Source organism: Chinchilla lanigera, unplaced genomic scaffold (genome assembly GCF_000276665.1).
Source record: "Chinchilla lanigera isolate Chin_1 unplaced genomic scaffold, ChiLan1.0 scaffold00007, whole genome shotgun sequence".
NCBI classification, from domain to species: domain Eukaryota; kingdom Metazoa; phylum Chordata; class Mammalia; order Rodentia; family Chinchillidae; genus Chinchilla; species Chinchilla lanigera.
This window is the reverse complement of record NW_004955408.1, coordinates 35,606,928-35,621,176: the sequence shown is the minus strand read 5'-3', so window position 1 is coordinate 35,621,176 and position 14,249 is coordinate 35,606,928. Positions and strand designations below refer to the sequence as shown.

At 38.1% G+C, this 14,249-nt stretch overlaps 2 protein-coding genes across 3 annotated transcripts in view; one reads left to right on the top strand and one right to left on the bottom strand.

The window, feature by feature from the left end:
• Positions 1–115, bottom strand: part of Ap3s1 (adaptor-related protein complex 3, sigma 1 subunit) — a 59,559-nt gene extending 59,444 nt beyond the window's left edge. For both annotated transcript variants that reach the window (XM_005376529.2, XM_005376530.2), the window contains exon 1: positions 25–115. In XM_005376529.2, the coding sequence (XP_005376586.1) occupies positions 25–93 (69 nt within the window). In that variant the 5' untranslated portion in view covers positions 94–115. The remainder of the gene's footprint in view (positions 1–24) is intronic.
• A 183-nt stretch (positions 116–298) lies between these two features.
• On the top strand, positions 299–13,636 carry Atg12 (autophagy related 12). Its single transcript, XM_005376531.2, has 4 exons — positions 299–728; positions 3,950–4,086; positions 8,271–8,333; positions 9,015–13,636. Exons 1-4 carry the CDS (start codon positions 563–565, stop codon positions 9,072–9,074), a joined length of 426 nt encoding a protein of 141 aa, XP_005376588.1. The 5' UTR covers positions 299–562; the 3' UTR covers positions 9,075–13,636.
• Positions 13,637–14,249: the final 613 nt, after the last annotated feature.

Sequence of the window (14,249 nt, the reverse complement as noted above, 5' to 3'; positions counted from 1 at the left end):
CCGAGCCCGCGGCCGCGTACTCACGTAGGGCTGGTAGAACTTGGAGAGCCGCGGCTTCCCGTGGTTGTTGAAGATGAGGATCGCCTTGATCATGGCTGGGCCGGCCGACCGGGTGGGCGCTGGGGGCCGGGGCGGGGGCGGGCACGCGAGCGCGCCTCGGGATCTCGCAAGCGAGCCTTCCCCACCCGCCCCCTCCCGCGCGCGCCCCCGACCTACGGGGCGGGGACGGGGGCGGGGACGGGGCGGGGCCTGCGGGGAGGGAAGCGGAAACTTTGCCAGGCCGAGTCCACGTGTCCGAGTAGAGGGGGTGCTTCCTACGTGGCGGCCTTGGAGACGTTGTTCGCGGGCCGCTTTCTGGAGTTTAATGTATCGGGAAAACACTCTTTTTCACATTAATGGTCGAAGATCTGAGGCAGGGTGGACTTGAGAATACAGCCGGCTACTCCAAGGCTCTCTATAGTGCTGGATTTCCCTAGTCTGACGGCTCCCTTACGACGTCCCCCGGCGCAAAGCTCGCACAGTGCACGCTCGCCCATTTCCGGCGCGCGCCGCTCCCAGGAAGATGGCGGAAGAGCCGGAGTCTGGCCTTCAGCTCCCTCCATCGGCTGTGGCTGCTGGCGGGGAAGGACCTGGGGAACTCTCTCCCGAAACAGCCACACCAGAGCCCCCTTCTTCTGCTGCAGTTTCGCCAGGGACAGAAGAACCTGCCGGCGACACCAAGAAAAAAAGTAATTTTCAGGGCAGATCTTGGGTAACAGGCGGGAGGTTTAGTTTCGTCCCTAAAGGTGCCAGCGGTTAAAGAAGCAAAATTTAGAGAAGGGCGAATCCCAGACGTGCGTTGTCACCAGACAGAAGAGAGGAACTGTATTTTTCAGTTTTTAAGAGTTTTGGAGATGAGCCCTCCTGAAAGCCGCTTTGGGCGCAGCGCCTGCGCACCTGGCTGGGCTCGGTTGGGTGCCTGGGTTATCGGTTCGGTGGCCGTCGTGGCCCCTTGTGGTGTATTCTAATCAGACCGCAAGCGCTTTGAAGTGGGAGGTGAGGGGATCCAGGTCCGTAATCCTGGAGCTAATTACTCCGATAATGGTAAGGTGATGAGGATGGCAAAGCGTGGAATTACCTTCCCACTGGTTGACTACCCCCTCCACTGAATATAAGTTCACGCTTTGAGCCAAAAAAACTGCAATTTAAACCAGTATAAAGAATGCTAAGGGAACTGTGTTAGTCCCGTCGCTTGGGAGGCTGACGCATGGGGACCTCGAGTGCCAGACCAGCCTGGACTACGCAGCGAGACCCAGTCTTAAAAAGGGATAAGGATGTCGTTCGGTGATCGAGCGCTTACCTTACATATGTGAAGACGTGGGTTCAAGTCCCTGACCACCCAGCACACAGATTGCTAAGAGAAAAAAGACTAAAAGCATCAGCATTGCCTTCAAAAAATATTACTTTGGGACCTTTGTGAGTCGTTTTGGTTTTTGACCTACCGTTTATTGCCTGGAGAGAGTTTGTCGTTGGAAATTGACGAATTTTTTAAGGTTACTTGTCCAGAACAATCTAGAGTTGGAGGTTTCTGTGAGAAAAATAGCAAACATCTTTGAATTGAAGAGGTTGAAATTGTCGGTGGTCAACTTTTCTCGGTCCAAAATGTTTTTCTGTTGCTTTCTTATTTTGTGAAATAATTTCCTAATAAAATAACACTACCTAATTCATCATTATTATCTTCAAAATAGTTACGCAAAGATTCTCTTACAAAGAAGAAACAGATAAGAGGACAGAACCTTCTTCTTGGGGAACTAAGAGAAACTGATAGTTGAAATGAAACAAGTTAATGTACATATTATTTTTGATAGGGTGGAGTAGTCTCAAGATGCGTAGGTGTGTGTTTTCTGCTCTGTGACCTCAGGGGCCTGACAGATCTTTTTACTGTGGTGGAGGATGGCGGACTCTCCCGGGAAGAGGCTCCGCTCCCTTTCCCAGTCAGACTGCCTGGAGGCTGGCGGATGTGTTAGGGTGGTACGGCACCTGCAGGGCGGCTCAGGGCCGGGGCTTCAACATCCACCCTTACCCCAAGGCAAAGAAAAAAGAATCAAACTGCCTTTACATTTGGGGAAAATCGTTTCCTTATGGTGCACTATGACTGTTTGTGGAAAATAAGCCATGAAAGTCTTCAAAACACTGCTGTAGGTTTTAAGATTTGCCTTGAATTTATCTCTTATAGTTTAAACAGTGACCCACTTTCAAGGGGTATAAGATCCCAACATCATACTGAATTCCTACGCTGAGATTGTCATCCTTTTTGAAAGATGATCTAATGAAAGACACTAAATATTTCATATGGTGTTCCTTTAATTTACAGGAGAAAGATTATTGACAGACCAAGGCTTTTGGCCCTGGGCGCATATGAGAATCACTTGGGGAGCTTTTGAATCAGTGTACCAGTACCTGGGTACTGCTTTCAAAAGATTGCAGTTTAATTGATGTGGGTATTTACATTCTTTTAAATGTTTCTCCCTTGATTACTTCAATCAAATTACCTTTAGAAGTAAGAGTATAAATATTATGACAGTACAGTAAGTACTTCTCTAGCTTGCGACTAAATTATATTGATAGCGTCGGGGCATGGGGTAGACAGAGATGCGAGGTACCAAAGACAAGCTAACCAAAATCTATTATCTCCAAGTTCATTCCTATTCCCATGGTAACTGAAGGGAGGATAAATAGTTCCTTAGCAAGTGTACTATGTGCACTATGTGTTCTGTGTGCTTTCGTTCTAGGGGTAAATTTGAGTAAATTGATCTCGGATCCTGATGGTTTTCAAATTTTAATATCAAAGGATGAAGCAATCAGGATGTAATATGTAATAAAAACTTGGTGGGTATAAAATAATAGTAGCATACTATTTTGCTTTCATTGTTTTTGATTGTAGGTGCTTTTTTTATGCAAAGTAACTTTAAGAGACAGGTTCATAGTCTTTGGAGTTTGCATGTCAGTGTTGGATCATTGAAACTTTATTATTTCTCCCTGAAGCCTCTTTTGACCTTTAGTTGTATTTTATTTTTAGTACTATTATTTTCCTTATTAAACAGTTAATCAGAGAATGCACACCTCAGCATATACACTAAAAAATTAATCATAGAAAATTAGGTAGTCACAAAAAGTGTAAGTAATGCCAAGCAATAATTGCTTATAACGTTATTCCTGAAAAGTATAACCTTCTTACGCCATTAAGTATATTTTTATAATGTGTTTCTTTAATGACTATTTAATAGTCTTAAGATTCAATGACTATGAGTTTTGTGCTGGTATTGTTCGAATTGTGCATTAAATCTTTTAATACTTAGAACAGTCTTTTGTCAACTTAAATATGTATTTCATATCTTTATGATCTATTTTTACTATGTCTTAGTTACTTTCTCATTGCCGAGACACAATATTTGGCAGGCACAATTTGAAAGAACAAACGTTTATTTTGGTTGCACAGTTTGTAGAGGTTTCAGTCTGTAGTTGGCTGGGTCCATTGCAGGTGACATGGCAGACCAGAAACAGAGATCGAGGGAGGAGCAGGAGAGACACAGACCCAGGGCACACTGCCAGTAACCCACTGTTAACCAGATCCCACCTCCTAACAGCAAGTCAGCTATAAACCCCATAATCTCATGACCTTCCAGAAGCCCCACCTGTGATCACATGATGCATTCAGATACAAATCATAACATTCTCTTTAGAATTACCTGTTAATGTCAAATGCATTTTAAAAATGAGTCCCCCCGGGGAGAACTTTGTAGGATCAAGGAAAAAAAAAAAAATCTAACAATTTTACATCTTTGATTATACCTTCTGGATCATAGATACCTTAAAGCTTATGTAGATTAAAAATTTAAGTATATGAACGCTTTTAGATCACATTCTCATTAGCTGTTTATAATTATCAGTAATTTTTTTCCTTTTACAGTTGATATCCTGTTAAAGGCTGTGGGAGACACCCCTATAATGAAAACAAAGAAGTGGGCTGTCGAGCGAACTCGAACGATCCAAGGACTCATTGACTTCATCAAGAAGTTCCTTAAACTTGTGGCCTCTGAACAGTTGGTATAGTGATTGTTTTCCTATAAAAATTAAAAGTAGTTCCTAGGCAGCAGTGAATATTTTATGTATAGAAATATTTTATGTATAGAAATAGGACTGATGTGCTACTTTTGTTGTGTTCTTTTATGTCTCTTTTATTAGTGGGATTTTGTAATTCCATGATTCTCTAGGGGACACTGAAATAAAATAAATTTGAGATTTGCTTTATAATGTGAACCAATTTTTTCCCCTAGTTTTGGTTCTTTACCTAAATAAATTGCTTAATAAGTACAGAAAAATCAGTCATAGAACATTTTTATACATCAGTAAAGAATTTATAATTTTTAGTTTGATTCCAAAGTTGCTTTTGTCTTGTTCTTGAGGTAAACAATCTATCTTTTCCGAGTAATGTGAAAGACCTAAGAGGTATGCACAGTACTTATTTCCTATGTATGTTTAGCACTTCAAGGTGACAGTTACAAGGATTAGGAGTTCTGATGTCACTGGTTTTTAATTTGGTACTTGTCTCCAGGAATCTGTCTTCATGTAGCCATGCACCACTGACCACCAGAGTTCTGACAGGCGCATCACTGAGTGGTTTTGTTACATGCACAAACCCAAACTGTCAGTGAGGGTGTAATCTTACAGGACCACCATTACATTTGTGGTCCCTGCCTACATGTCATGTGGTACATAGCTGTATTGGGAATTTTTCGTTCTGTTAATACTTTGTGTCAGACACCTTTATTTGTAGGTAATTCCAAGTCTTGGACAGTATTAAGGCAGATAACATGTAAGTGGATTGATACCTGAAGAAATATTAAGTATTTTTACAATATAAATTAAGAATTTGTACATGTAAATATTGGGATATATTTGCTTAAAAACAGTTAAAAAGTAAGAACTAAACTTAGAAAAAGATGTAAAAGTGAAATCATTATTAAAGTAGGATTTTTCAAAATTTTTTGTCAGGAAAGAGCAAGAAACTGAAACTTTGATCTCAGAGTTTGGCTGTAAATGGCTCTCACAAAAAGGGAAAATTCAAACTAGGTTAATAGCTAGTTGTTATTTCAGGCAAGAATAGCATAGACCCAGAGATTCCTCTAAAGTTATTTGGGTAAAGTTTTGAAAATAATTGAGTTTTACATCTCCCTTTATATTCAACAAAATAGGAAAAGCATGTGTTTTCTTGAGTGTCATAGGTAATTAACGGGGAAGGGTCAGAAATGGGTAAGAGTTTGTAGCATTGTCCACATGGAGATAGTAGCAAAATCCTCACAAGCAGCAAATCTTGCCTAGAGTTTAAGTCCTAATGGAAAAGTCAGAATGAGGACAAGCTCTAGAGAGAAATGAGCAGAAGCTGTATCTCTACTGAAGATGTAATGTGAAGAGATGGTAAGGTCAGTAAGCAGAACAGTACAATAATTTGAAAGCAGTAGTATTTGAGAAATATGTAGAAATAGAAGAAAAGATGTAGCTGTGCTGTGCCCTGTGTTAATAGTTGAGTTTTGAAATTCTGTCCTGCCTATATTCAGTAATCCGAAAAGAACTTAATGTCAGCATGTATTAGATTAAGCCATGTAGTTGCCATTTGTCACATTCCTAGACTTCCCATCTTCTGACTTTTATCTAGCTGCACCTCACATTATTTTAGCAAAGTAGATGGCTGAAAGAAAAAAGATAGGAATTCTGGAAACATAGTAGTATCAGAAGGCATAGTTGAATCTCTGAATTGCGCAAAAAGGTAGTCCTAGATAGCAAAACCAAAGCACATACTTAGTATTTATGCAAAACTAGGTGACAAGATATCCTCATGAACCTCAAATACTAGTGGAGGTTGCAAGACCATAATATCAGCATCTCTATACCAAGAGACGCTGCAAGCAACAGGATTTACATCTAACAACATGGAGAAAGAGAACCTCAGAATAGCTAGGAGGTGCTATTCTGCACACTTTTAATACTAGCACGGGGGCTGAGGATTTAGCTCAGTGGTACAGTGCACAGATGCCCTAGGTACAAGCTATGTCACCCTGTCCAAAAGAATACCTGAACTGAGTAATTAACAGTGTGTCCACACTAAGGAGGACTAAAAGAACTAAAGCACTGTCGCCCCTTAGAGCTTTCAAAACACACCTAGTCAGACCCTTTCCAGGACAAGACCCCATATGGGGAAAAATTTGGGGAAATCAAAATTGAGCCAAGAGGAACATGAGAAAGGAAGGAAAGATAAGGACTAGATCAGAGTGGAAAGTAAGCCTCCATATTTGGTAGTGCTGTACAAGAACATAACAGACGAGGGCACTCTCAAAAGTTATAAAAACTATCCTGAGCCACCTTATTCCAAAAGTGGAGGTGAACAAATTTCACATAAGAACAGCAACAGGAATTATCAAGGTCAGATCCTGTACAGTGTTACTTAAAAAACAAAATAGCATCCCTCAAGACAGTGCAGACAAATCAAAACTAAATGACATGAAAAGAACACTAGAAATGAGAAAATTGGCGTTAATAAAACTAAGAAAGTGACAAAGCCCGAGAATTATAAGTAAAAAGAAGATTGTCTCATAAATGGAGACTAAACTAATGTAAACATAAGAACAAGTATACAGTAGATAATAGCTTAAGAAAAAAGATAATTTTTTAATTCAAAAGAAATGGTGAAAAAGATGTGAAAGTGACGTATTGAATATGGGTTATGAGAGGGGAGTTGTTTGTTTGAGACAAGGTCTTGCTGTGTAGTCAGGCTACCCTGGAACTCCATCATCATCCTGCCTTAGTCTCCTAAGTGCTGGGATTATAGACAAGAGCCATTACGCCTACAAAGTACATATATTTATGGTTTAAAGCTCTTAAACTAACTGAATTGTTTTTTAAATACATTCACTTTCAGTTCCTAGTTTTTGCTAGAAAATCATTTTGAAGTCTTTTGGTTCTGCATATACTCTGCTGTCCCCATAAACTAGCTTTTCTCTTCTGTATTCTTTACTGTTCACGTGTCTGCCTTTCCAGTGGATCATAAGCTCATTGATTGGAAAAATCATACTGATCTTCATAATTCTATACCTTGTTTGGTTTTTAGTATTTCCCAGACACAAATATTTTCTCAGATGAACTAAACTTTCATTAGGAGGCTTTTCCTTAATTTCCTGTTTTTTGGTTCTAGGGGTTGATCCCAGAGCCTGTCCTATGCTAGGAAAGTGCCTTACCGGAGATACCCACCACCCAGCCCCCTTCTAATTGAAAATCTACTGAAACAGGAAAGTCCACTCACTGATAGTTAAAATTTCAGGAGCTACCATAACATTTTAAAATTGCTGTTACATTTCTGAAATTTTTGTAATATTTAAACATGAACTATATTTAAATAATTTAACATCTATTAGGTGCATATACCAGACACTGTTACTTAGCATGTATTACCTCATTTTTCCTTCCTGGCAACAGCAAAAAGTTGCTATTTTCTATAGATACTATTTCTGTTTTGTTTTGTTTTGTTTTGTTTTGTTTTTTTTCCGGTACTGGGAATCTTAACTCGTGACCTTGCGCTTGCTAGGCAGGCGCTGTGCCGCTGAGCTAACCCCTATCCCCCTATAGATACTATTTCTAAAAGATACTATTTTCTGTATTTTACAAATGACTTTGACTAACTTGATATTGAGGCATATACTATTTTAAAATAGTAACAACTATTGACTGCATGTACCAGGCACTCTTAATATTTTCATTGTTTTCTTTCCTGCAAATAATGTTTTCTAAAAAGAAAATTAACAAAAACTACCCTGTCACTATGCTCTAAGTGATGAAATATTTTAATAAAACCAAGTAAGCAAGTATTAAGCAATAAAACCTTTAAAGAATATTAGGCTTCAATTATGTATGTTTCCTTTTTCTTCCCGTCATTTCCTGCAAGGAACTTTGGTGCTACCCAGCTTGAAGTTCACTAGCTTTGAAAGTTTTCAAAAGTGGTAAGGTTTAAAAAAAAACCTAGCCACGTATGTCATGCATTTATCCAAGAAAGATATTCAGAGTATTTTGAATGTTAGGTTTATTGACTGGAACAAAAATTCTGTTGATTTGTTTTTAATATACCTTGAAAGAAAGATGTGATCTTAATAAAGATTCCTTTAATGAGTTAAAAGTTCAGAGAAACTTTGATAAAATACAGGTTAATCAAGGTTAAAATGATTTTTTTTTCTTTCTTGTAGTTTATTTATGTGAATCAGTCCTTTGCACCTTCGCCAGACCAGGAAGTTGGAACCCTTTATGAGGTAAAAAGTTACTGCTGTTGTTTTCTTTCTTAGTGGAGTATCTGTACTATATAGTACACATAATGTAATGTATAGTATAGCTCATTAAATCATATATTTCAGAGTGGCATGCTATTCTTAATTGTCAAAAAAAGAAAAGGGAATGACTTTCTTGTACTTAATATATCTCACACCTTGATCACAGTAGGATCTAATTCTATAGTGATTGAAAAGTGAAGGTACAAATTATACTTTAGAGTTGTCTTTTGTTTGTATTTTCAGGAAGTTTTTATGTTTTTTTCATTTATCCATTTATATGGTCCAGAATTATCCATTTATATGGTCCAGAATCCAGTTCTTGCCATCAAGAAATTTTTAAAAACTATATAGGAATGACTTCATTCAACATTCTTAGAGTTTCATGGCAATAATCATTAAAGTTTTCTAGTACCACTAGAAACAGCTGAAAGTGGCATTTTATAGAGATGTAGAAAAGGGACAAAATTAAAGTATGTAAGTAAGCCCATTCATACTGAAGATGTTCTAGGAACAGGTTTTTATTAACATTATTATTGATACATGTCTGGTAGAAATAGGCATCTTGTGAAAGAAGTAGCCTTAAGGATATTTGTAATATATGATTTTTTTTTTCTTCTTACTTCATTTAAGAATAACAAAAATTGTATTTTTTTCTTTTTGTAGTGCTTTGGGAGTGATGGTAAACTAGTCCTGCATTACTGCAAATCTCAGGCATGGGGGTGAACCACAGAGAAAAACAACTTGCTGCGCAAAATGATTTTTTCACAAAGGAAATGACTCTAAAATGTTTTGCTGCCAGTAGAGAGACCTACTAAGTATGAACTGCTCAGCATGTATCTGCTCTGACTGGTGTGTATGCATAAGAAAATATCCATAGAATGAATGGATTCAAATCACAAAAATGTGATAAATGTTATTACACAAATCATCATAAAAGATTGACAGTAGAGTAGATTCTTTGTTCCTGCCAGAATGTCTGTTTCTGATGTGCCTCCAAGGGCAAAAAGGAGCGTGAAACTGTATAAACATCATTACCAGTTCTTAAAGCCTCTGAAATTGTTTACTCATACTTCAGCCACTCTATTGATTTTTTTTTTTATGGTAAAAGTTAATTTACTGAAGGATTTTGTTTTGTTTTTGTAGCTTATTCAGAGATCCTCATTTTGTTTGGGAGAGTGGGTTATATTTCCATTTTATCTACTGTAATGCCTTCTAAAACTGAGGTACACTGACATTAGCTGAGTACCTCATTTAGTCCAGTAGAGGGCAGCCCTGCTGGCCGAAAAGGTTTGGCAGTTTGGTTTTACATTGCCAGGTAATTAATAGAAGAGAAAACTATCCTTGGTACCTTCTAGCTTGGAGAAAATATTGACAAACCGAAAGACTTTTAGAGAATAAATATAATTATGTTTGGGGAACAAGTAATTTTATAAATTCTGCACAAATGAGTCATGCAGCGCTTTTCGGTCCTGTCATTTAAGATTACTTAGTCATAGTGTTGTGTTACCCTCAGTTATTTAAAATGTCAAAAGAACTCGGTGAATAAATCTCACACCATCAGGTGTTTCATACTGTATTTTCCAAATTGAAAGCACTCAGTCATTGAAAAGTAGCCTTATATTTTATGTATATTTTGTGCTATGACTAATGGAGTATTGTTTTTACTGATGCTATTCAGTTGGTCATTACTCAAAGTGAGAGTCACTCCAGTAAATTGAATTGACTGTCCAAATAGTCCAAGGTAGGTACTGGAATTTCAAGTGTTTATTCTCAAAGATAATGTAGTAAACATGATACAGTTTTGTCAAAAGATTTAAACTACACTTGCATCCCTTAAATCCCAGAATGTGTTTGATGGCTAATGGCCAATTGCATGTTGCTATTAGGAGGTGATAAGGAACAATTCATTTTACAGTGAAGTAGTTGCTGTCCAGTTTTCATTTTCTGCCTAAGACTGAGACTTATTTTCCCTTATGCCAAGGTCCCTTTGTAATAAATTACTGCAGCCAATAGTTAGCAAAGGAATAATACTGATAGGGTGTGCTGTACAAAATTTTAACATTAGGGAAAAAAGTTTTATGTGTATTAAAAGCCGGGGTGTGTGAAATCTCAAGTCAGATGGATATGGAAAAGATGTGTTCTCTGCTTTTGGTTTATAGAAGAAAAGAATATATGTGTAGACACTTAACAAATAACAAATACTTGAATTTATTACATTTGCCAGTGATACTTCATATAATAGCATATTTACTATTTCAGTAGTCAAAAATACTTCATTTTGAATTTGTAGCATCAGTTTAATGTTTCACTTAAAAAAACTTACTAGCTTAGTCAGTCTATGGGTAGGATTGGAAATAATAGCTCCCTGGTAGAGGTCTTGCCTAAAGTGAGGCCCTGAGTTCAATCCCAGCACTATTCATAATTAAATGAATCTAAGGCTAGCTAAATATGGGTATTTTATTTATTTTCATCTATAATAACATTTACATAACAGTCAACCATTTTACTTGTGTATAATCTAAAGTGGGAGAACATTTGATGTTAAAGGAGTATGAAAACGAAAAACTTTTCTTAGGACTATAAAACCTGCTTCTTCTTCCAAGGACTATAATATACTGAGTAATCTTTTAGCACTAGGAAAGCCAGCTACAGGCCACATAATGACTGCAGAAGTATTCAAAAACAGTTCAATGTGTCTATTTTAGTCTTAAAAATATTACAAGATCTATCTGAATTACTGCAGGGGGAGCTTCTCCCTTGTGAGCATACTTCAGCAGACTACCACTATTAAGCACTCACCTGATTTGGGAGAGTGGGATGTTGCTTAGTACCTACACATACCGAGTAAGCTAAGTGTGACTTAGCTTACAAAAGTAACAGTGAAGGAAATTTATATAGTTTTAATATTTGTATGGCAGAAGGTCATCAACATTTTAATGCTTTTAATCTGAACTTATTTTAGCTGACAAAGCAAACCAGTTGAAAAATAAAAAATAATACAGGGGCTGTGAGTATAGTTCAGTGGTAGAACCCTGGGTTCAAGAAAGAAAAAAGATGCAACATACAAAGTTATTTATAAATGTCAAAAGAACTTGCTGAGAAATCTGATACCATCAGGTGTTTCACTGTATTTTCCAAATTGAAAGCACTCAATCATTGAAAAGTAGCCTTACATGTTATGTATATTTTGTGCCATGACTAATGGAATATTGTTTTTACTGATGCTATTCAATTGGTATAACTAACCTTATTTTTTAAATGCAAAGAAAAACAGTTTTGAGCCAGGTGATGCCACATGTATGTAATTAAAGCAGTCTTGGAGACTGAGGCAGGAAGAGCCCAAATTCAAGCCCAGCCTGGGCAATATTGCAAGACTTTGTCTCTAAAAAATGGCTAGAGATGCTCAGTGTGAAGGTCCTAAGTTCAAAGCCCAGTTCTTCGCTGTGTAAAAAGATCAGTATTATCAGTAAAGATAACGTAAATCCTATTGAATGTGTGCTCTCCTCACCATTGCAATAAGACACTGTTATGACATTTAAATTGTGGAGCTTTTTAATTGAGGTTTTAGAAATAATGAAAAAGACTTTTGATAGCATTAGCCAGTACTAATGAATAAAAATATTTATGAATCCAAGTAGAATCTTAAGTTAGAAGAAGTATGTCAACTCCTGTGGTTCATTTTATGTCGTCTTAACAGCATGAATCTGACATTGGTTACTTCTGGTATAAGTTCGGTGTGGCTGAACCAAGAAAGGTGTATGCAGATTTCTACAGGAAGTTCTGCATAATTTCTACAGAAAATTCTACATAATTTCTTATGGAATTATGATTCCATAAGAGATTATGAAGTAATGAAGAATGCTAATATCTTTCCGAGTGCAAAGTAATTTAGGAATAAAAAGGTTTCTTTGGATTGCGTTCCATAGGCATTTATCACTGATCAGTTTTGTGAACTGTGAAATAACAGTATGTAAACTAAGGGGTAATATTTCCTTATGACAAGTTATTGTGTGGACAGTAAGAAAGGGTGGAGGGAGGACCCTGTCCATTGTGAAAAGACTTAAACTGTCTTCCTTGCAATGTGCCTAATTCTCTTTCCGTGCCTTATTCAACTCTTGGTTCCCCGTTCCAATATCTAGATCTCCACAGTATCTTTTCCCCTTTCCCATTCTGTTTTTCTCTCCATAGATGACAAATTCTTTTTTCTACATTCTTAGCTCACGTGGCTCCTCTTCCAAGCCAGATCTGTCAGCACGTCTGTCATCCCATATACATATGTCATTTTAATAGCTAACCAGTTGGCTCCACTGTAACTGCTCTATGGCCCAAATTCTCTAGTAGCTTCCACTTAAGGGACTAAAGGCTGAAGTCCTTACTTTGACCTATAAGATCCTATGTGGTGCATAATCCAGTTCCCCACACTCTGCCCGGTGTGTGTGTTCATCTGTGCTCTTGTTGTAAACATGAAGATTGCACCCATCCCAGAGCCTTGCACTTGCTGTTTCCTCAGCCTGGAAACTGCTCCGGGACATGTCTCCTTAGCACCCCTTCATTCCTGCTCACACCCTCTAAAAGAGCTTCTCACCACCCAACTTGTCTGCTTTTTTTCCTCCATTGTGTATTGCGTACAGTCAGTGTTTGTGTGTCCGTCTCTCCATGTACGGGTCAAATGTGAAGTGCTCTCTAAAGACTCATTGGAAGCTTGCTCCCCAATGCAGCAGTGTGCGTAGGTGGTGTCAGAGAGATGATCGGATCATAGCTGAATGACCTATTAGGAAATGGGGTCCCTTTGGAGGAACCAGGTAACTGGAAAGTGGGGGGTACCTTTGAAAGGTATATCTTGTCCCGTGCTCTTATCTGGTCACCTTTCTCAGGCTCCTGGCTGTCATAAAACGAACAGTTTTTTTCTGCCTTTCCCTTTGACCATGATGTTTCTGTTGGAGACACCTGGCCATGAACTGAAACCAAGAGCCAGTATACATGTGTTCTCCCAAGTGTTTTGCCCAGCAAGAGAAAGCTAATACAACTGCATACAGTATTTGTTGCCGTGTCCCTACCTTGTCCTATAAGACTAAACCTGAGGGCAGTGGTTTAGTTGTGTGAACAGTACCTCACTCATAGTATCTGCTTTTAAAAATGTTTGCTAGATAGACACATTATTTCTGCACCTTAATAATGCTAGTTCCGTTCTTTGTATATCTAGCCCCTTGGCTGTGTCTTACAATGTGACAATCATTGCCTTGGGCAGTCTGCAATACAATAAAACTACCTGTCTGGATCTTTAATAAAGCTTGTAATGTCAGTAATATTTTTATGACTAGTTAGGTTATAATATAGAGTTTTGGGAAAGAATTCTAGTGTCTTTCTGGATTTAAATTGACAATTGCAGGATCCCCAAAGAAAGCTAGCAATTGAATTACTGTACCCAGTTAATGGTAAGCTTTTCCTAACTTCACTGCATGCACTCAAGATCAACATTTCTTGCATGCCTAATGTACACAAAGGCCTGTGCAGGCCATTGATGGGAAAGATGAGGCAGGAAAATGGCTTAAGCCCAAAAGTTTAAGGCCTACTCGGGCAACCTAATAATAGCCCCATCTTGAAAATAAAATGTATATAAAACCTGTCCTAAAGATTTTCACTATCAAGGTGCTCCACATAAACTGCAGTACATGGTGAGAGCCTTAAGATACTGATACTGCTTCAGTTGTTCCAAAGGAGAGATTGTTCATTTGTGAGAGTGCAAGAACCAGAGTAAGCTTTGGACAGCTGAAATGGCCTCTAATATGCAAACACAAGGAAAACTTGAAGCAAAAGAACAATTTGGATGAAGATATATTTGTAGAGTAATAAAGGGTGAAAGATCAAGAAACACTAATTTAGCCACAATTTGGAGAA

What these genes read in the sequence shown, in the direction of transcription:
- Atg12 (XM_005376531.2), top strand. Translation starts at nt 563, where the DNA reads ATGGCGGAAGAGCCGGAGTCTGGCCTTCAGCTCCCTCCATCGGCTGTG. An exon ending in CGGCGACACCAAGAAAAAAA is followed by an intron (nt 729 to 3,949) that starts GTAATTTTCAGG and finishes TTCCTTTTACAG; the next exon opens with TTGATATCCTGTTAAAGGCT. An exon ending in AAGTTGGAACCCTTTATGAG is followed by an intron (nt 8,334 to 9,014) that starts GTAAAAAGTTAC and finishes TTCTTTTTGTAG; the next exon opens with TGCTTTGGGAGTGATGGTAA.